This window comes from Amblyomma maculatum, chromosome 5 (assembly GCF_055883805.1).
Source record: "Amblyomma maculatum isolate TAMU_Amacu chromosome 5, ASM5588380v1, whole genome shotgun sequence".
Classification (NCBI taxonomy): Eukaryota; Metazoa; Arthropoda; class Arachnida; order Ixodida; family Ixodidae; genus Amblyomma; species Amblyomma maculatum.
Genome location: NC_139348.1, coordinates 92,228,080 through 92,249,110, shown reverse-complemented (window position 1 = coordinate 92,249,110; position 21,031 = coordinate 92,228,080). Strand labels below are relative to the sequence as shown.

The 21,031-nt window shown below is 44.0% G+C and overlaps 1 protein-coding gene across 1 annotated transcript in view; it reads left to right on the top strand.

The window, feature by feature from the left end:
* The first annotated feature begins 1,076 nt into the window (after positions 1-1,076).
* LOC146188698 (putative glutamate receptor) overlaps positions 1,077-21,031 on the top strand; it is a 68,351-nt gene continuing 48,396 nt past the window's right edge. Inside the window, exons 1-3 of the mRNA XM_084605110.1 lie at positions 1,077-1,202; positions 3,107-3,197; positions 16,666-16,827. Coding sequence (XP_084461236.1) covers positions 1,171-1,202; positions 3,107-3,197; positions 16,666-16,827 — 285 coding nt within the window. The 5' untranslated portion in view covers positions 1,077-1,170. The remainder of the gene's footprint in view (positions 1,203-3,106; positions 3,198-16,665; positions 16,828-21,031) is intronic.

Genomic DNA, 21,031 nt, shown 5'->3' with positions numbered 1-21,031 from the left:
ATGTGTGCCTTTGTAATGTTTCATAAATATAAGTATCATTTTGGTATTCATCATCTGCAGCGTCACCTGGCGTGTCAGCACTGCCGGATCACCGTGTTTAGATAGGTCTCAGCACCTTCGAAGTTAACGACTTAACATGAAATTACCAGATCTTGCTGCGGCAAATACCGTGTTTAGATAGGTCTCAGCACCTTCGAAGTTAACGACTTAACATGAAATTACCAGATCTTGCTGCGGCAAATACAAGCTGAAGCTTCCTGAGTGGCGAAGCTGTGAAGCTCAGCTCTACCGTTTTTTTTTTATTATTTTTGGTTCGACTTTGGCTTTATTTTGATCCTTTGCACTGTCACTTTCTGGACCCAAAGTGCATTGCGTATTCCTTAGGTCTCCTCCCTGTACTCAACCCTTAACAGCGTGCCTTCATTGCCGTCTTGTGCATAGCACCCGCATCTTGCAATCGGAAGGGCCTTGGCACTATTGCAACCTTATCCCTAATTTAAGGAATTTTTATTCCGGTTCAGATGCTTCCCAATGTTACAAAAAGTGTGAAGGGAAATTTGGCGTCAATTCGTAACTGTTCGACATTCTGCGTCACGTTGACCAAGAGGTATGTTTTTTTTAATGGCTGCTTAAATTGCTCGTATACTGACAAGGATGAGAAGGGTGCATAATTACCGCCCCTTCTTTATCTTCGCGCTAATTGCTGGCAAGTCTGTGAAGTGGCAATGGGACAGTCCTGCTTGGTCAGTCACAGGTCTCCATAGTGTGCGCTGTACTAACTGAATGCCATTGCTCGTGTGACATACAAACCTTTCTCATTGAATGACTTTAGCTCCTGCACAGCAAAACACTGAATGCAGCGCGGGAGCGGCAGGGAATTGCTTCACTAATTTCAGAGAGACATGGCTACGGGGCACAAGTATCTCGGCGGTTTACTAAAAAGTACGCTATTGCAAGCAACGATGCATAGAGCATGATTAACACGATCCTACAAATCTGGTTAGGAAATTTGAGCTTATTGCAGTATACAAGCCATGCGGCTGCTCATCAGGTAATTACGATTCCTTCGTTCTTATGCACATTGTTTCTGCTCTTTGTTAGGCTCCTGGATGCTGTAACGCCAAGATAGTAAACAAGACTGTCGTTGTGAAGGGGCTCACGCAAAACTTCATGCAAGATCTTGCGCCGTACGTAAACTGCAGGTAAGTAATTACTTTTAACCAATATGCTTTACATTTCGATCTTTTTAATAACTGTGAATGGAGCTCAATATTCTAACAAGTAATTATTATAAACTAGACAATTTTTAAGTCTTATGAAGCGAGATTTTATTGCAAAATGAAGTCCAAGCGACATTTAAGGGGTACTAAGTCTTTACATTTTCCTAATTGGCAACATTGACACTAAAGAAGCGCCAAAAACGCGCGCTTGAAAGATTTCAATCTGCTATCCTCCCCAGTACACATTTATAAAATAGTGCCGAATCAGATGGTAGTTCCATTAAAATTAGGCAAATGTCCTTAAATCAATAAATATAAAATCAGCTGGTTATGCTGCCTCGTGAATATGAGCTAGACAATACTAAAATATTTAATGCGAGAAAGCTCTATAGTGAGCTTTCAAATCTGTAGTTTTGAGTTTCGAAATATCTATTCAAAAATTTTAAAGCCATTCATAACCTCGACGTTTAATACCTTAAATATGCAATTTCATCTGGCTTTTAAGCATGAAAAATTAAAAGACAGTGATTCAATAATTTCAGTTATTGGTCGAATCATAAACGGCCTTCTGGGTTATTAAATCCATTGCATGAGCTTTCACTGGCTGAAATTGCTTCTCTAGAAGACAAAGAGGAGGAAGTACAATGGTGAAAGCAAAAGGAGGTGCACAGTACCTGTTGCTGGAGTGAGCATGGCCTGCTAGGCTGTTCTGATTAACGTGAAGCAACCGCCGCCAATTATCCCCTCCTATGCATTGGAATCCAAAATGATTGGAATAAGTTTTTTTTTTCGCGCACATAGTGTAGGTGGAGCCGAAAAGAGCATATGTTTGCGATAAAAAAAATTTGATAGCTTAAACGCATGCAGTTGTTGCTACCACGAACTACTAATTCTCGAGAAACATATTTTTTGCCTCAGCAATATATTCATATGAGAGTGATTACTCGCTTCCTGTTTCTCAGGCCCAGAAACAAAACCACAAGACAAAGCTGCACGTATACCACAGACATTCAGCATATTAAGCAACATTTGTCCTAGAGCTGGGTTTAAACCTCGTGTCACCTAGTACCCACAGCAGTAGCTCTGAAGGCTAGTGAATCAGACGGCATTGCGAGACTGATCTGACCAATAATACGAGGCTGGGATGGCATTGCTCTTAAGGAGAGCGGAAACGAGCTAGGCGGAATAAATTTGCATTAAGTGAGCAATGTGTTACCAATAAATTAGCGGTTGGTTGGTTTCAGAAATTTCGACCACCTGGGGAGCTTTAACGTGCACTGACATCGCACAGCACACGGGTACCTCGCTTTTCGCCTCCATCGAAAAGCGGCCGCCGAGGCCGGGATTCGATCCCGCATCCTTGGAAATAGTTGTCGAGCGCCGTAACCACTGCGCCACCCCGGCAGGGTGAAATAAATTAACAACGTACTAGAGGCAATACTAACGAATGCGAGAGAAGCTTATAGAGGTGATTCCTCCTTACGCTTTTTTATCGATCTATAGTAATTAGCAAGCTGCAGATGGAATACAAAAGCAACGCTATGAGAACTCAGCGATAACACTTGCTTCACGGGGATCTCTTCCTACGCAGCAGACCAGCCAAGCACAGGATTCTCTCTCCACCGGCATGCTCTATGTGCAAGCTTGCTCCGTCTACAAATTTCCTCTACGCTTACTTTAAGCGCTGCTGTACCCATCAACTTACGCTTGCGAGCTATTATTACAAATCCAGAAGTCTGCCCATAACGTCTGCCATGAATAAAAAACATACCTGCGCAATACAATAATCTCGATTTTGCGTAGTTATTACAATAGAAAGAAAGTGCAAGCGTTAATGAATTGCCATGCGTGAGTTACAGCCAATACTGATCACTTCCCTCCAACAGCTTCAGCTACAAGATTCCAAGAGATCTGACGTACGGTTCGAAAAGTCCCGATGGCAAGTGGATCGGAATATTGGGGCAACTCCTGAGGAACGTATGTAAACAGTTACTTCACCCCATGTTTTCTGCAGTAAATGTTTAGTGTATCTTGAGAGAGGAAAAAGTATTCGGAACACAGTGAAAATATCAGGATTGCATTATTGGTTTAACGACACAATGGGTGAAATACTCGAAACTTCTTTTCACGCCTTGAAGGAGTCCTCATGTGTCAAAGCTCGAATGATTTTCTAGAGAGCAGGCTTGCCCGTAACCCTCAAGTGTCTTTAATAAAGTATTATTCACAGCTCTAAATCCCGAAAGATGTATGTAGAGGCGGGATGTCCGATAATGTGCTCTTTTTCCCGCCACCGGAAGATATATGATGCGTAGATATATCGACTCTAATATACGGCGAATATGGAGTGAGAGTCACCGTTGCATATAAGGAGACATTTTGCTCCTTCGCGTACCAGTCTGTTAAGTGAGAAATATTTGGAACTTGATATTTCGCTTGTATGACATGTTAATAGTCAAAATCAAATGAGTTAAAAGTTAACACTGATGGCGCCCACTAATTGCGGATGAAAGATATTAAAGTGTTCCTTGGTGAATACGAACAATTTAAATGGTACGAAGGTCAGAATGTCACATTTTTTGAAAAACTGCGCCCATATGAAAACCTGGCGTCTTATATAAACGAAAGTGCTTCATTCGTGCTGTTGATTCCTTATTTTGTAAACCCCACCCCTTATGTCATCATCATCATCAACCAGACGATACCCACTGCATCGCGAAGGCCTCTCCCATATTTCTCCGCTTAACCCGGTTCTGTGCTAGCTGCATCCACTTGACCCCTGCGAACTTCTTTACCTCATCCGCCCACCGAACTTTTCTGCCGCCCCTTGCTACGCTTTCCTTCCCTTGGAATCACGTTTGTTACCCTAAGCGACCATCGGTTATCCTCTCTTCGCACTACATGTCCTGCCCATGCCCATTTCTTCTTCCTAATTTCCACTAGATAGTCGGTAACTTGAGTTATTTCTCTGACCCACTCTGCACGCTTCCTATCTCCTAATGTTATCCCTACCATTTTTCGTGCCATAGCCCTCTGGGTTGTCCTAAACTTAAGTAGAACTCTATTGGTCAGCCTCCACGTCTCAGCCCCATAGGTGAGTACAGGTAAGATGAAACTGATGTATACTTTTCTCTTGAGCGATACCGGTAAACTGCTAGTAATAATCTGCGAGTGCTTGCCAAATGCGCGCCCTCCCAGTCTTATTCTTATTGTTATTTCCTTTTCATGGTCCGAATCTGCGGTTACTACCTGTCCTAAGTAGCCATATTCGACTTCTACTTCCAGACCTTCGCTACCTAATGTAAACTGCTGTTCCTTCCCGAGATTGTTGAACATTGCCTTAGTCTTCTGCATATTGATTTTCAAGCCTACCTTTCTACTTTTTCTTTCTAAGTCATCAATCATTATTTGTAGTTCATACCCCGAGTACCTTAGCAAGACAATGTCATCAGCAAATCGCAGATTACTGAGGCATTCTCCATCTACCCTTATCCCTAACTGCTCCCATTCCAAGTCTCTGAATACTTCCTCTAAGCAAGCTGTGAATATTTCTGGGGAGATTGTGTCTCCTTGCCTAACATCTTTCTTTATGGGAATTTTGTTGCTTTCTTAATGCGGAACTATGGTTGCTGTGCAGCCACTATATATTATCTTCCAGCACTTTCACGTACGGCTCGTCTACCCCTGATTTCGCCATGCCTGCATCACCGCCGAGGTTTCAACTGAGTCAAATGCTTTTTTGTAGTCAATGAATGCTGTGTATAAGGGCTGGTTATATTCCGAGCATTTTTCTATCACCTGATTGATGGTATGGATATGATCGATTGTAGAGTCCGTTTCCGAAAACCTGCTTGATCCTTTGCTTGATTGCAACACCCCTTATGTAACACCCCGAAAAGGGGTCTTTAAGGTAAATAAACAGATGTAATGTGATGTGATTATTGCAAGTGTTTCTTGGCTTTATTTTTTTTAAGGCTTATTACTTTTCACTGTTAAAAGCATTAGCAAACAGTCACTTAACCAGAAGGTAGCGTATGGGGAAATGCCATGTCACATTTTCTAGATGTCGAAGTGACCTTTGTCCATGTTTGGCGTCAGTATACGATGCCAGAACATGCAAACTAAAGTAAATGGACGGGAATGAGGCGGGAAGTGTACAGAAAGCAAAGAGTGAACCTAGGGGATCTGCAAGAATTATTATTATTCCACGAGGTTTAGCGCTTAAAACAGCGCGCACTGAAGATCAGTGAAGGAAAGTCAAATAATAGGACAAGAAAAAAAAACTGTTCATGAAAGGTCAATAACTTCCGTGTCTCACTCCCTCTCAAGGACACAAGCAACTACTTGCCAACGCACTCTCTCAATGAAGTTAGCTAAGTTCTCTCTGCATATATCTTCATCAAGTATTTTACCCACACTAAGGTCGAGGCTTCTCCCTTCATTCAGTTAACCTCGTCTGTGCTAGCTGCATCCAGTTGACCCTGTCAACGTCCTCACCTCGTCCTGCCACCTAATTTCCTCCCGTCCTTTCTTAATATTTCGTTCCCCTTGAATCCAATTTGTTAGCCTTAGCGAACATCGGTTATTCCATCTACGCACTATATCTCTTGCCCATGCCCATTTGCTCTTTTTGTTGCAAATAATTTACTCGGCTTATTTCGCAGACACACACTGCTCGCTTCCTAACTCAGGCGTTACACTAACCATTTTCAAAACGTTCCTTCGCTCTGTACGTTGTCGCTTTTCATTAACTTCCATGTTTTAGCCCCGTAGGTAAGTACCGATAAGATACAACTCATAAACGATCCCTTTTAGCGATGCCGGTAAGCCGCTAGGCATAATCTGGGAGTTGCTGTACCTGTCAAAACGCTCCATTCCTTTCTTATTCTGCTAGTAATAATAATAATTGGTTCATAGGAATTAAAAGGCGCAGTATCTGTCACACTTGCTATGTGGACACCTGAACCGCGCCGTAAGGGAAGGGATGAAGGTAGCAGTGAAAGTGGAAAGAGAGAAAGGGGTGCCGTAGTGGAGGGCTACGGAGAAATTTCGACCACCTGGGGATCTTTAACGTGCGCTGACATCGCACAGCACACGGACGCCACTTCATTTCGCCTCCATCGAAACGCAGCCGCCGTGGTCGGGTTCGAACCCGGGAACTCCGGACAGTAGTCGGGCGTCTTACCACTGTACCACCCCGGCGGGGCATTATTCTGCTAGTAATTTCACTTTTGTGATTCGGATCTGCTGTAACCACAAGTAGTAAGTAGTTAGACCGCATTCGCCTACACCTTTCAGTGCTTTACTACCTATTGTAGACTGCTGTTCTTTTCCGGGGCTGCACAATATTAACTTAGTCTTCTGTATATTAATTTTAAACATACGTTGCTGTTTTCGCTGTATAGGTAATCAAACGTTCTTTGCTATTTGTCCCCTTATTTGCTTAGCAAAGCAAAGTCGCTAGTGAACTGTAGATTTCTGTGGTACTTTCCATTAACGCTTACCTCATTCTGCTTTCATTCAAGATCTGTAAATACATCATTTAGGCAAGCTGTTACTAATACTGGGCAGGTTGTGTCTCCTTGTCTAACCCACCTTTCTTTATGAGAAAATAATTTCTTTATAGGAAAATTATGTTTGTTATGCAGCCAATATAAATGTATTTCAATACTATCACATATGGTGCATGTACACACTGAGTTCCCAATGCCTGCATAAATACTGAAGCTTCGGTTAAGTCGATTGGTTTCTCGTGCTCACCAAATTCTTGATAACCCCGCGGGGGTGGCGCAGTGGTTACGGCGCTTGACTACTGTTCCCAAGGACGTGGGATCAAATCCCGGCCTCGGCGGCAGCTTTTCGATGGAGGCGAAAAGCAAGGCGCCCGTGTGCTGTGAGATGTCAGTGCACGTTAAGAACTCCAGGTGGTCGAAATTTCCGGAGTCCTCCGCTACGGCGTCTCTCTTAGCCTGAGTCGCTTTGGGACGTTAAACCCTACAAACCAACCAACCAAATTCTTGATATATAATAAAGTAGCACTGGAAACGACGACAAGGTATTGATTGATTGATTTATAGGAAGGGTCAGGCGCGGCAACAGCCTCACTTGTTTTCTGTGGACACCTCAACCGCGCCGTAAGGGAAGGAAGGAAGGAAGGAAGGTGGAAGTGAAAGTGGAAAGAAAGAAAGGGGAGCCGTATTGGAGGGCTGCGGAGTAATTTCGACCACATGAGAATCTTTAACGTGCGCTGACATCGCACAGCACACGGACGCTTCTTCGTTACGCCTCCATCGAAACGCAGCCGCCGAGGTCGGGTTCGAACCCGAGTACTCCGGCACAGTAGTCGGGCGCCTTGCCACTGCACCACCCCGGCGGGGTGTATTGCGGGGTGTATGGAATGCATTGCGTGGCAGAAGAAAGGAAAGAAGAGAAGGAAGAAACGGTGGGTGTTTTGGAGCTAGTAGGCCTCGCCTTGTTCCGTCATTTCGATTCTCCTTCATGTCGATTCTTCTGCGTCAAAAGAAGTTCGCACGGACGCTAGTGGAATCGGCATCAGTGAAGTCTTTGTCCAGTGCCACGACGAACGATAGCATGTTACTGAGTACGCAAGTCGTACCCTAAGCAAGCCAGAGCGAAATTATAGTTACCGAATAGGAAAGTCTGGCTGTCGTCGCTCGTTTCCGTTCATATTCGTACGGACGGTCGTTCACTATCGGAGACCCATGTGATCGCCTCGCACGCTGGGCTGTTCGATTACAGGCATATGGCTTACAGGCATATGGTTTACAAAAGCGGGAGGCGTCAGGCAGACGCAGATTGCCTTTCGGGAATGCAAGTGGCCACAAACGATTCCAATACCGATGATTTCGACAATTATACATCGACCCTCGAGCCAGCGTTCCCCGACCAGAAAGTGTTCAAAACAGAATAGCAAAGGGACAAGGGTCTGCAGCCCCTCTTTTCAGCCTCCCATGTGAGTGGCACTATAAGCCGTTTTTGTGTGCGTGATGACCTCGTATGGAAAACGAGTTTTCCCCTTTCGGCCAGAAATACCTACTCACCATTCCGAAGGCGCTTCGCGCTGAAGTATTGCGTGTAATAATAATAATAATAATAATAATAATAATAATAATAATAATAATAATAATAATAATAATAATAATAATAATAATAATAATAATAATAATAATAATAATAATAATAATAATAATAATAATAATAATGGGTTCATAGGAAGGAACAGGCGCAGTATCTGTCACACTTGCAGCTGTGGACACCTGAACCGCGCCGTAAGGGAAGAGAGGAAGATGGAAGTGAAAGTGGATAGAGAGAAAGAGGAGCCGCAGTGGAGGGCTGCGGAGTAATTTAGACCACCTGGGGATCTTTAACGTGCGCTGACATCGCACAGCACACGGACGCCTCTTCGTCACGATGATCAGATTTCTGGTATCTAGGATCGGTTCGAAAGCTGCACCGTGCTCAACAAAACTTTTACTGGCCCAGAATGCGCCGACGATTGAACAATACGTGACCAGTTGCAAGCAATGTCAATGCCACAAACGTCTCACCGCAGCTCCATCTGGCTTGATGCACCCTGTGAAGACCCCGACAGCTCCGTTTGATCAAGTAGGCATTGACCTCCTATGTTCGTTTCCGAAGTCCTTGGATGGAAAGCGCTGGATTGTAATCTGCGCGAAGTACCTCACCCGTTGCTGCGAAACCGCGGCAATTCCGTCTGCTGCGGCGTATCAAGTGGCGATTTTCCTACTTAACTCCGAAATCTTGCGACACAGCCCGCCACGAATTGACGAATTGCCATCACAGATCGAGGCCATCAATTCAGCGTTGATGTTGAAGAGCTCATGCGTTTGTGCGCCGTAACTTTCCGACACTCGACCTCATACCATCCCCAGGCAAATGACTTGACTGAGCACGTTCATAGAAGGCTTACCAACATTATAGCAGTGTATGTGGATGCAGGGCACAAGAACTGGGACGCCATACTACCCTTCATCGCGTATGCGTTTAATACCGCCACGCATGAGACGACTGAGTGCAGCCCATCCTTCTCATTTTATGTCAGGCCCCCACGCTACTCCCTGGATACCATCCTACCCTTCTCAAGCAGTGAAGATCCCTGCCTAGCTGAGACCCTCAGCCTTGCTGAAAAAGCTAGAAGAATCGCCTTACATACAGTCTAATGCTTAATAGGAACGCTACAAAGCACGATATGCTGCCACTCAACGGCGTGTCACATACTCTAGGGGATTTCGTCAAGCTGCGGAGTCCATTTCTGCGCCGCGGCCTACATCAAAATCTGTTAGCCCACTATGACGGCTGTATGTGGTAGGAAAACAGACAGTTGATTTAATTTATGAATAGCCCGCCGGAATGCATCGGGTCGTCAGTCCACGAAAATTGAACTGTGCCACTTCGCCCGTTTAAAGCCGTATCAGCCTCGCACTACTCATGTACACGCCCAGAGGGCTTTGGCTGAGTTGAGGGGGGGGGGGGAGAGAAATGTAACGCTACTGATGACGACGAGGTACTGTGTGGCAGAATAGAAGAAAGAAGAAAAGGAAGAAGCGTTGGTGTCTTAACGAGGGAGAAGAAGAAGCTAGTAGGCTTCACCTTGTTCCTCTCCCATCTGCATCGTGAATAAACACCCCTCTACTATTCTTTCACCGTAAAAATATATTCGGAGCGTTCCTTTATCAACTGGTTGATAGTATAGATAAGATCGTTGGTAGAGCGTGCTTTAGGAAACCTGATTGGTACTTTGGTTGATTGAAGTCCAAGATTGCCCTTATTCTCTTAGCGATTGTTTCAGTAAATACCTTGTACGTAACAGACAGAGAGCTGCATGGTCTATACTATCTCAGGGCATTTGTGTCCGCTTTCCTAAAGCTTAAGATGATGTTAGCGTTCATGCAAGATTCAGGTACAATTTATATCTTAGGTATTCCATGCATCAGGCGGTGAATTTTTTTAGCACAATATCCCGACAGTCTTTCTACAAAACTCTGGTAAACGGATCCTGTCCGCCTGCAGTCCCCTTTTAAAGCGTGTAAAGCTTTAGTAATTTTGTCCTTCGTTACTAGAGCAGCATTTCGTTGCTTGTCTCTGGGGCCAATATCATTATTGTCCCCACTTCGGCTGTTGCATATGTGAGTATACATATACTCGGCAACTTTATCTTCTACATATTCGCACTGACATTTCCATACTTGTTTCTTAGCGCATACATCGAATTTTCGCCTATGCCTAATTTCCTCCTCACATCTTCAGGCTACCACCGCTCTTTAGAGCATGCTCGATTTCCCCACATTATATTACCTTATGTTGGACAATATGCGCCAATTGATTAGCCTTGACAGCTCGGCTAGTTCTTCCTGCTTACTTTATTGTAGGCTTACATACATTTGGATTTCTCAATCAAGTTTTTCTTTTGCTTAGATAAATTAGCGGCACCCTCTTTAACTTCTACCTACAAACTACCTACCTACCGCGCACTCGTTAATAATTTCTCTGAAGTTATCGTTTATTGTTTTACAATAAGGTCGTTTTCATAGTTACAGCTGAATATCTGATATGTAGAGGTAACTTGAATACACCATCTTTCCATTCGCAGCTAATTCTTCGATGGTCTACTTCCTTACTGGTCGCTTCTATCCGCCCGCCAAATCTAGGCTAATTCGAGACTTTGCCCTCCTTTAGTCATTCATAGCATAACTACTGCGAACCCTACCTCCTAGTTCTCGTCTCTCCCAAAAAGCCTCGAAAGCGCAATACATGAATGTTCTTTAGTACCATATGTGATTCATTTGGCCTACTAACGTCCATGGTCCCTGTGGTGACCAATGAATGCACGTTAATGCTCGGAGTACAAGCACGGCCCGAGCTGTCCAGAATGAGAAGCCTGCCACGCTGGTCATCTTGCTTTGATGCTCTGCTGCGACCCTGCTAATTCGCAACAACAGTATGTCGTCAATTTCGTTTACAGTCTTTCCTTTAAGGCTTTTCCATGTCCACGTCTGGTTGTTTCTTTTGCTGAAGAAGGTATTCGTGGTTCTTGAGTTGTTGCTTTCTGCGAAGTAAACGAATATCTTCGCATTGTTATTTGACACACCTACCCACTCTCTCCTCTTCTGCTTATTTTTGGCATACATCGACACTGAAGTGACCCATCAGGATAGTATACCACCTGCTTTTGCTCCCTGTTGTCGGTTATACATCTTCCTAGAAGCGTTCTACCGCTTGGTCATCATGACTACATGTATGCGCATAGCCGCCCAGAACCTTCAGTTTATTACTTATTAAGCTTAATTGCTATGCCTACAACCCTATCATTATTGCTGTAGAAGCCACCTATGTTACCAGCTATATGTTTATTGGCATGGAACCTTAGTTCCTAGTTCTCGTCTCTGTTGAAAGCTTCGACCGTACAATGCATGCATGATCTTTAGTGCAGTATGTGGCTCATTTGGCCTCTATCGCCCCTAGGCCCCATGGTGTTCCATTGTATGCTTACTAGTTCCTCAAACAGCACTGCTAAAGTAGCCTCACTAGCTAAAGTTCTAGCGTTAAACAGTGCCGGGGTCAGTTTCCAAGAATGGCCTATCCCCCATGGAGAGTAGTAGTATGAAAACGAACATTAACGCTGGCTAAAATCTGTTTCATTAAAGCTTTCTCTCTCTCTCTCACCAGAGAATAGTTGCACCCTCCACAACACCACAGGTCAGACCGTCAAAGCGCCCACTTCCCCCACAGCCATTGTTTACTGAGCGGCGGGGGCTTGTGCAAATATTCGTAGGATGATTTCTTCACCATGGTGGCCAAATAGTGTTCTGATAAATAGTGAATTTGCGAAGGTGTTCAATGGCATCAGGTCGCACCACCAACCTGTTTATGGAATTCTATTGACCCGAGGATATTTTTCAATGCCTAGATTACTGAACTGGATAAGATTCGAATTACGTTCTACTTGCACCTGGGCAGATGTTCTACCTCTATGCCACCACTTCACCCTTTTGCCTGTAACACGCACCTGACAGCTATCACTTGCCTATAGAATGCTGGCGATCTTTTGCTACTGTTAGTGCTCAAAGGTGGGGCGCAATGGTATCCTTGTGTTCAATTCCCCTCTTGCCTTCCATACATAAGAGGTAATGCGACAATGCAATCTCGCTTAGCTCACATAAAAAGTACTGTCCTATCATTTTACCTGCCAATACCCACCTGGCAGAGGTATGCTCCTGATTTTTCCTTGATAACGCTTTCAAAACATCTGCTGTACAACGATACCTTTAACACTGCCCCATTAATATTAATGCAATCACTTTAAGGACCCCACTTTCCCTGAAGAGTGTAGTTGTCAGCGAGAATTTACGATGCTGTCTCTTGCCGCGACCAATGGACAGGTGACATAATCAGACACCCCTTTGTCCCTGTGTTGTGTTACGTCACGGAGCAGCTTGACACGGCCTAGATGGTAGGAGGTGCCAACTCGAGCGACTGATTTGAGATACGATAGTATTACGGAAATGTAATCTGGACGATCAGACAGTCCAATTAGACCTTCACCCCAAGGCTGGGCACTCGCGTATATAATGCTTGTTTAAAACGGGGCATTATATTTGAATCGGTTTCCCTTTTAAGGCCTTTAATGACTCATGCTGTCGTGGACAAAGTGTGTTCCGCTTTTGCAGCGTTCTGATTGGCCGAGGCGGGCTGCGTCCCTGCCATCTGCAATGCCACACTTGAACGTGCGCCAAGGAACGTCACGGGACTAGAGCAATGGGATGGTGTACCGTCCAAACTCACCCTTGTTCAATAAACCTGTAGTTATCTGACCCTCCCCTGATGACTTTTTCCTTTTCACACATTTTAAAGCTTTCTTAACCCCCTCCTTCGGTACGCGAAGAATGTCTGGTTATTCACTACTGCCGATCTCATTATTCTCCTTTCTAATTCGGCTACTCTATAGGTCAGTGTAGAATGTTTGGTTATCTTGTCCATAGTAGTGATGAAAATTCCTGCCGTTTCCCTTAGCACATACACCTGATATCGGCCTGTGCCTAATTTTCTCCACCGATTCAAGGCTGCAACCGCTCTTAAAAACGTGGTCTCTTTCTCCGTGTTATAATTTTGTATCTCGGACACTTTGCACCTATATATGACCTTTGATAGCTCTGAAAGTTCTGTCTGTTGGGTAGGAGGCTTTCATGCGTTGGCATAAATTTTTTGCCGGTATCCTCTCTCACTGTCCTTCTGACTGCTTCTGCTGCGCACTCAGTAAGGATATCTCTGAAGGCATCTTTCATAGCTTCTGCACTAATGTCCTATTCCTCACTTAAAGCTGAACATCTGATATGTCGCGAGATCCTGAATTCCTCTACCTTCCATCTCGCCACTAGTTTCTTGATGATCTTCTGATTACTAATCTATTATCGTCCCATCTTCAAATCTAGAGTAATTCGCGACCTTACCTTCGTGTGGTCTCTCCATCGCGCCTTTCCAATGACCTGGCATCATGCATAATGCCAGGGTTAGAACGCAGTATGAAGTCCTTTCATTTTTAGTCTCCCTTTTAAGGCTCTTTTACGTTCTCTCCCGGTTCTTCCATTTGCTGAAGAAGTTAATCGTAATTTTTCAGTAATTGCGCTCTGCAACCGCAACTAATAACTCCCCTCTGCGTTATATAGAAACAATGCCACGGTCACCCACTACCTGGTCTCCAGAATGCTTTTTGCCTACCTTGGCTTTGAAGTCGCCCATGAGTACAGTATACTGCGTTTTTACTTTCCCCATTGCCGATTTTCTATCTTCGTAGAAGCTTCCCACTGACTGATTATCATGAGATGTAGGTGCGTAGGCCTCAACAGCCTTCAGTTTATACCCCTAATTAAGTTTGAATAAAAACCTGCCACCCGCTCATTAATGCTATAGTGTTCATTTATGTTGCCAGCTATATATGCTTTAACCAGAAACCCTTTTTCTATCTTTCGCCTCTTCGGTAAACCTCGAAACAGAATTCCTTCATCGTACATTGCGGAAGGCCCCAGAGAACCCCAAACGACTCACATTTATAACACTTAGCAGCCACATTCTTGATTATAGGTGTAGCTTATCAAATCCTCATAAGAAGTTCGATATTATTTAGTTATAGTTAGCTAAACAAATCAGTGCGCTTCATTTTTCACAACTATCAGCGTTATTTTTCTCCTGATTATGCAGATCAAATCTCACATCACTATCACCTCGCGTACGATTAAAATTTTTTAAGTCTTTGCATACAATGGGTTATTATCCGCGCTTTCCTTCACTGAATATCGTCTCGAGCTTCACCAAGTCTTCTATCACTAGAACTTTCTATAGCCTTAACATCCATATCCTGAATATCGCCCCTTTCTTCTCCTGCACCGAAACATTCAGATAGCTCATTTTCCGTGTTCATTGAACTCTGGAATCCGCTGTCAGGAAACATCCACCCGTCACGCATGAAAGAATTTCTGACAGCCATTGCTTCTTAGTGCCACTTTTTTTGTAATAAATAAATAAATAACTTAACATACCCGTCCCTTCAGTACAGTATATGCCTCATTTGGTCTCCTAACCTCACTAAGCCCTATGACATTCCATTTCGTGCCCGCTAGTTCCTCGAAGAGGAAGAGTTGTAGCGTTAAACTTTATAGGGTCAGTTTCCATTTTCGGCATGTCAGAAGCGAGAAATTATGAGCCCCCTCTGCTGCATTACATGTCTTCTGGCTACCGTGGTGTGTTGCTCCGCAGCCATTGGGTACCCAATGCCGGGAGAATATTAGAGTATTCATAGGAGGTTGGGACCAATTATTATGCCAGGGTGGCCAAATCTTTTTCTAGTGAGGAAGAGCGTTGCCGTAGGTGTTCACCGGCATCAGGGCGCACCCAAATCTTGCTTATGCAATTCCATAAACACGGGATTTTTTTTAATCCGGTGGAGAATTGCGCCGCCCAGAGATTCGAACCATGGTCCTTTTGCACGCGAGGCGAATATTCTACCTCTATGCCACAGCTGCTGGTCACTGGCTCACAATTGAACTCAAAACCTCATATTAGCACGCTGCAAATAAAAACAATCGCATCACCATCCAATATGGGTGAGCGAAATAGTAAGAACCGCGGCAATAAAAAAGGAATTGTAGGGATAGCTTAAACATCTTTGTTGAGCGTAAGCTACGTCTTCGTTTCAGCAGCTTAGGCCAACCGCACCGCAACTGCCTCTTTCCAATTGCTTCTGACCTCCTCTCCTGTTAAGTCCGATGCCAATCCGATATTCCTATCTTCAATACCCTCTCTTTCACTGCGGCCTTGATGGACCTATCAAAAGGATGATTAGAAGATATTTCAAGAACTTGAACTATTTATTGTCATTTTAGTACAAAATGTATTCACTGCAGAACAGAAAACTCAAGGAACACGATGTTTGTTTTGGTTTGGAATGGGAGGCTAAAATGTATCTGTGTGAACCGCATTAGCTGTTTGTTTTGTTTCTGCCCATGTCCGCTATCCGGGATGTTGCTCCGCACATCAGCATTCCAGTGACTCGAGTTAACATACCTCATCCGGTTCCTTGAATGCATGCTGTCCAGTAGACGCTAGAACACTTCGAATGCGGGAAACGTGGCGCCATGGTCTGGCATCAGATCCAGAGGAGCAAAAAAGGAAATCGCAATTTAGTTTTCGTATACACCTTCCTGACGATTGCTTCCATTTGGGCAACGTAACCTTTGCGCCCAGCAAGGGTTTTGTTTGTGCTTATAAATATATCCAACGACTAAATAATATTTGGAGAAAGGACGTCGAAATACTTCGGTATTTAAGAGGCTTAAACAGAAAGTGCTACGAAAATGCCGAGTAGTTAATATGTGTCTGTGTGCAGTGTTTGTAATGGAAACGTTCGATTGGAAATTTTGGTTTGTCTTTCCAGGGCTGTGAACAAAGGAGTGACTTTGAACTCAAAATCATGTTTATTCCGTTTGAACACAAGAAACCGCATATTTTTATTAAGTTGCTTCTACATAATTCATCTTGGAATTTCATCCTGCGCTGATTTATTAGCTCCTCCCTCTCTGAAGATCTGGCCTTGAGAATATAAAAAGGCCGAGATATTTGCACGCGTGCCAAACTGTTTTCCACTGCCGATACACTTCATCCGTCTGTGATGCCTAATATGCCTATGGTTAAATATAAGCGCTTGCTGTGGCCACTTCAAAGTTTCATGACGTTTGTAGTCCTCGCTTTGGCAAGTTTGAATACAGTATTACACTGCATACACCGTGCCGTGTACTCAGTGGGCGCCATGCTGATTGTACGCAGCTGTGCGGAATCTCTAAGTTTTATGGGCTACAAGAGAGCATCTCATTAGGTTTCATTCCGATGTGCCTTTGCTCTTGGACGTTGTTACCAGGAAACAGACATCACAATTCCGATCGTGGCTCGCACATTGGACAGAGACGCCACTGGAGAAGCGACCGCAGGCATCTTCGATGCCAGCGTCGTTTTCCTCGCTGGCCACAAGGCTTCCAAGGAAAGCAACATCGTCGGCTATCTGCTCACGTTTGATCTGGACGTAAGTACACGCCTGTCTCTGAATTATAGTTGTTCAACATATTGTTTATAACTTGAAGAGGTTCAATAATAGCGCTTGGAGGAGAAAGGGAGTCTTTAGTGGGAAGATGTTTTAAAATACTCTTTTCAACAGTATCCTTTCTGGGGCATAGAAACAAGCTTGACTGCAATAAAAACTAAGAGGGCTCTTAAGCTCCTTTGCAGGTGTGCAAATAGGGCGTTTAACACCGTGTTTTTATTCGGCGAATTTCTGGCATTAAAAGCGAGGCAAGAGGATTTTATCGAAGACATGTAGTGACAGAAGCAAATAATACATACAAATGCTGTTTGGATCAATAGCGCAGAAGGATATAGCGGCCGGTTCAAATGCAAATATTACTGACAGGTTCCGTCACAGAGAATCAATGCGTGAAGGGTACAATGATGAGACAATTATTACTTCTATAATTGCATACGTCTAAAACAGTACAAGAAATAGATGCAAGTAAAAGAATGCCCACGCGATTATGTGCACCAAAGAAAATCTGTAACTATATATAGCAGTACCACAGTAATGAGGAATGTGTTTACGTACAAAATACAACAAAGCGCAAGCGAAATAGAGGGTACTTACAGGAGTGGGTACTCTGTACCAAATAATTATTGCACACATGTAATAGCACTGTAAAGAAAGTTTCAAAGACTAGGCACTAATGTGTAATTCACTACGCATGAAATTCAGGCAACTTATGATTATATTGTTAATACAGTTTAGAAGTCATTTATAATTTCTGGTGGCTTTTAACCCGACCGTGAATTTATTCCATATTTCATTTCCATTCAACTCAATGAGTAGGCCCCCATATACATGTCTACAATTAGGGAGGTTGAATGTACAGTTACATGCTTACCTAGTGTTATGCGAAGGCTGAGCGAATAGGCTTAATGAAAGGGGAAGTTAGGGTTGATTATACTGTCCATCACAAGCTAAACTTCATAGTTGCACAAGGCTAGGTACAATAGCCCATTGTCGGCATCAAAAATGTTGCTGCTGGAGTGGTCAAAATTATTAGTAGTTATTGAATTTAATGGCCGTTTTATAATACAATGTAAAGGCGATGAATAGGTTTCATATGTTTGACCCTAAGATTCACAGGGATAACCGATATGTTAATGGAAAAACGAGAAGTAGAAGGAAAGTAGTATCATCATCATCATCATCATCATCATCATCACCAGCCTGATTATACCCACTGCAGGGCGAAGGCCTCTCCCATATCTCTCCACTTAACCCGGTTCTGTGCTAGCTGCATCCACTTGACCCCTGCGAACTTCTTAATCTCATCCGCCCACCTAACTTTCTGCCGCCCCCTGCTACGCTTTCCTTCCCTTGGAATCCAGTTTGTTACCCTCAGCGACCATCGGTTATCCTCTCTTCGCACTACATGTCCTGCCCATGTCCATTTCTTCTTCTTAATTTCCACTAGAATGTCGTTAACTTGAGTTATTTCTCTGACCCACTCTGCACGCTTTCTATCTCTTAATGTTACCCCTACCATTTTTCGTTCCATAGCCCTCTGGGTTGTCCTCAACTTAAGTAGAACTCTCTTGGTTAGCCTCCACGTTTCAGCCCCATAGGTGAGTACAGGCAAGATGCAACTGTTGTATACCTTCCTCTTGAGCGATACCGGTAAGCTGCTAGTCATAATCTGCGAGTGCTTGCCAAATGCGCTCCATCCCAATCTTATTCTTCTTGTTATTTCCTTTTCATGGTCCGGATCTGCGGTTACTACCTGTCCTAAGTAGATATATTCGCCTACTACTTCCAGGATTTCGCTACCTAATGTAAACTCCTGTTCCTTCCCGAGGCTGTTGAACATTACCTTAGTCTTCTGCATATTGATTTTCAAGCCTACCTTTCTACTTTTCCTGTCTAGGTCATCAATCATTATTTGCAGTTCATCTCCCGAGTTGCTTAGCAAGGCAATGTCATCAGCAAATCGCAGATTACTGAGGTATTCTCCATCTAGCCTTATCCCTAACTGCTCCCATTCCAAGTCTCTGAATACTTCCTCTAAACAAGCTGTGAATAGTACTGGGGAGATTGTGTCTCCTTGCCTAACACCTTTCTTTATGGAAATTTTGCTACTTTCTTTATGCAGAACTATGGTTGCTGTGCAGCCACTATATATATCTTCCAGCACTTTCACGTACGGCTCGTCTACCCCCTGATTTCGCAATGCCTGCATCACCGCCGAGGTTTCAACTGAGTCAAATGCTTTTTCGTAATCGATGAATGCTATGTATAAGGGCTGGTTATATTCCGCGCATTTTTCTATCACCTGATTGATGGTATGGATATGATCGATAGTAGAGTACCGTTTCCGAAACCCTGCTTGATCCTTTGCTTGATTGCAGTCTAAGGTTGTCCTGATTCTATTAGCGATTACCTTAGTAAATACCTTATACGTAAAAGACAGTAAGCTGATTGGTCTGTAATTTTTAAGGTCCTTAGAGTCCCCTTTCTTGTGAATGAGGATAATGTTTGCATTCTTCCATGCTTCCGGTACCGTCGATGACACCAGGCACTGCGTATACAGGGTGGCCAGTTTTTCTAGCACGATATCCCCCCCGTCCTTCAGCAAATCTGTAGTTATCTGATCCTCTCCTGCTGATTTCCCCCTTTTCATAGTTTCTAGTGCTTTCTTCACCTCGTCCTTCGTCACTGGTGGAACGTCTGACTGTTTTTCCCTGACGCCAATCTCATTACGGTCCTGACTACTTTGGCTACTGTAGAGATCTGTATAGAACTCCTCGGCTACTTTGACTATCTTGTCCATATTAGTGATGACGTTGCCCGCCTTGTCCCTTATCGCATACATCTGGTTTTTGCCTATGCCCAATTTCTTCTTTACCGCTTTACCGCGAGCATGCTGTAAAGAACGGGGGAAGCCTTAAAGCGGTAAAGGAAAGTAGTATATCGTGAGGAAAATTGAGGATTGCTAGCGGCTCATTTGTCATGGAGTGAGCGACAAAAATCTTGGGAAGGCTTCTACCGGTGCTTCCGATCCCTTTTAAAGACGGGTCAGGTGGTGTATTGTTGCCCTTAAGTTCCCATTTCTTGTTCCGTAGCCTACCTGTTTGCTCACCATGAAGCCCAACGTGGCAATGTGTTTGACATATTATCCCTGCGGCGTTTATTATTTTAAGGGGGAAGGCGAAGCTGGACCGATATCCATATGACTAAGCTAGGCAGAATATAATAAACCAAGGAAGATATGCGATGACAGCACAGGTGACAGGAAACGACAACTGCCGATTTCTCCTGGAAATGTCGGCTCGGAGAGGCCGTCTACGTGAAGTTGGAGCCAAAGCCGATGGTGTCTCTGCCGAGCGCCCTAAAGGTCCAAAATGTCAGCATCTGCTCTACCACTAAGATCCACTTTTCTTCGGACATGGCGATGCCACGCGAAACTATGTGTGCCTGGCAGGGGTCCGTAGTGTTTCACTTTGCACAAAAGCATGTGGTTAGCAGATGCTACCTGCGCGTCTGCGGTTTTCATACAAATGTGGATCAAAGTAAGTGGGCGGGCTCTTCCATCCTTATTTTTGTCATGCGCTGTCTACATAAGAGGTGATTTCTGTGGATCGTGCAAGTGTGTACTATATAACCAGTGCGTTGCGTCATTAGAAGTAATTTATCTATCATTGGGGGGGGGGGGGGGGGGGGGGGTCTTACTGCACTACTATATAGTGGCTGCACAGCAACCATAGTTCTGCCTAAAGAAAGTAACAAAATTCCCATAAAGAAAGGTGTTAGGCAAGGAGACACGATCTCCCTAGTACTATTCACAGCTTGCTTAGAGGAAGTATTCAGAGACTTGGAATGGGAGCAGTTAGGGATAAGGGTAGATGGAGAATACCTCAGTAATCTGCGATTTGCTGATGACATTGCCTTGCTACGTAACTCAGGGGATTAACTGCAAATAATAGATGACCTAGACAGGAAAAGTGGACAGGTAGGCTTAAAAATAACTATGCAGAAGACTAAGGTAATGTTCAACAGCCTCGGGAAGGAACAGCAGTTTACGTTAGGTAGCGAAACACTGGAAGTAGTAGGCAAATATGTCTACTTAGGACAGGTAGTAACCGCAGATCCGGACCATGAAAAGAAAATAACGAGACGAATAAGATTTGGATGAAGCGCATTTGTTAAGCACTCGCAG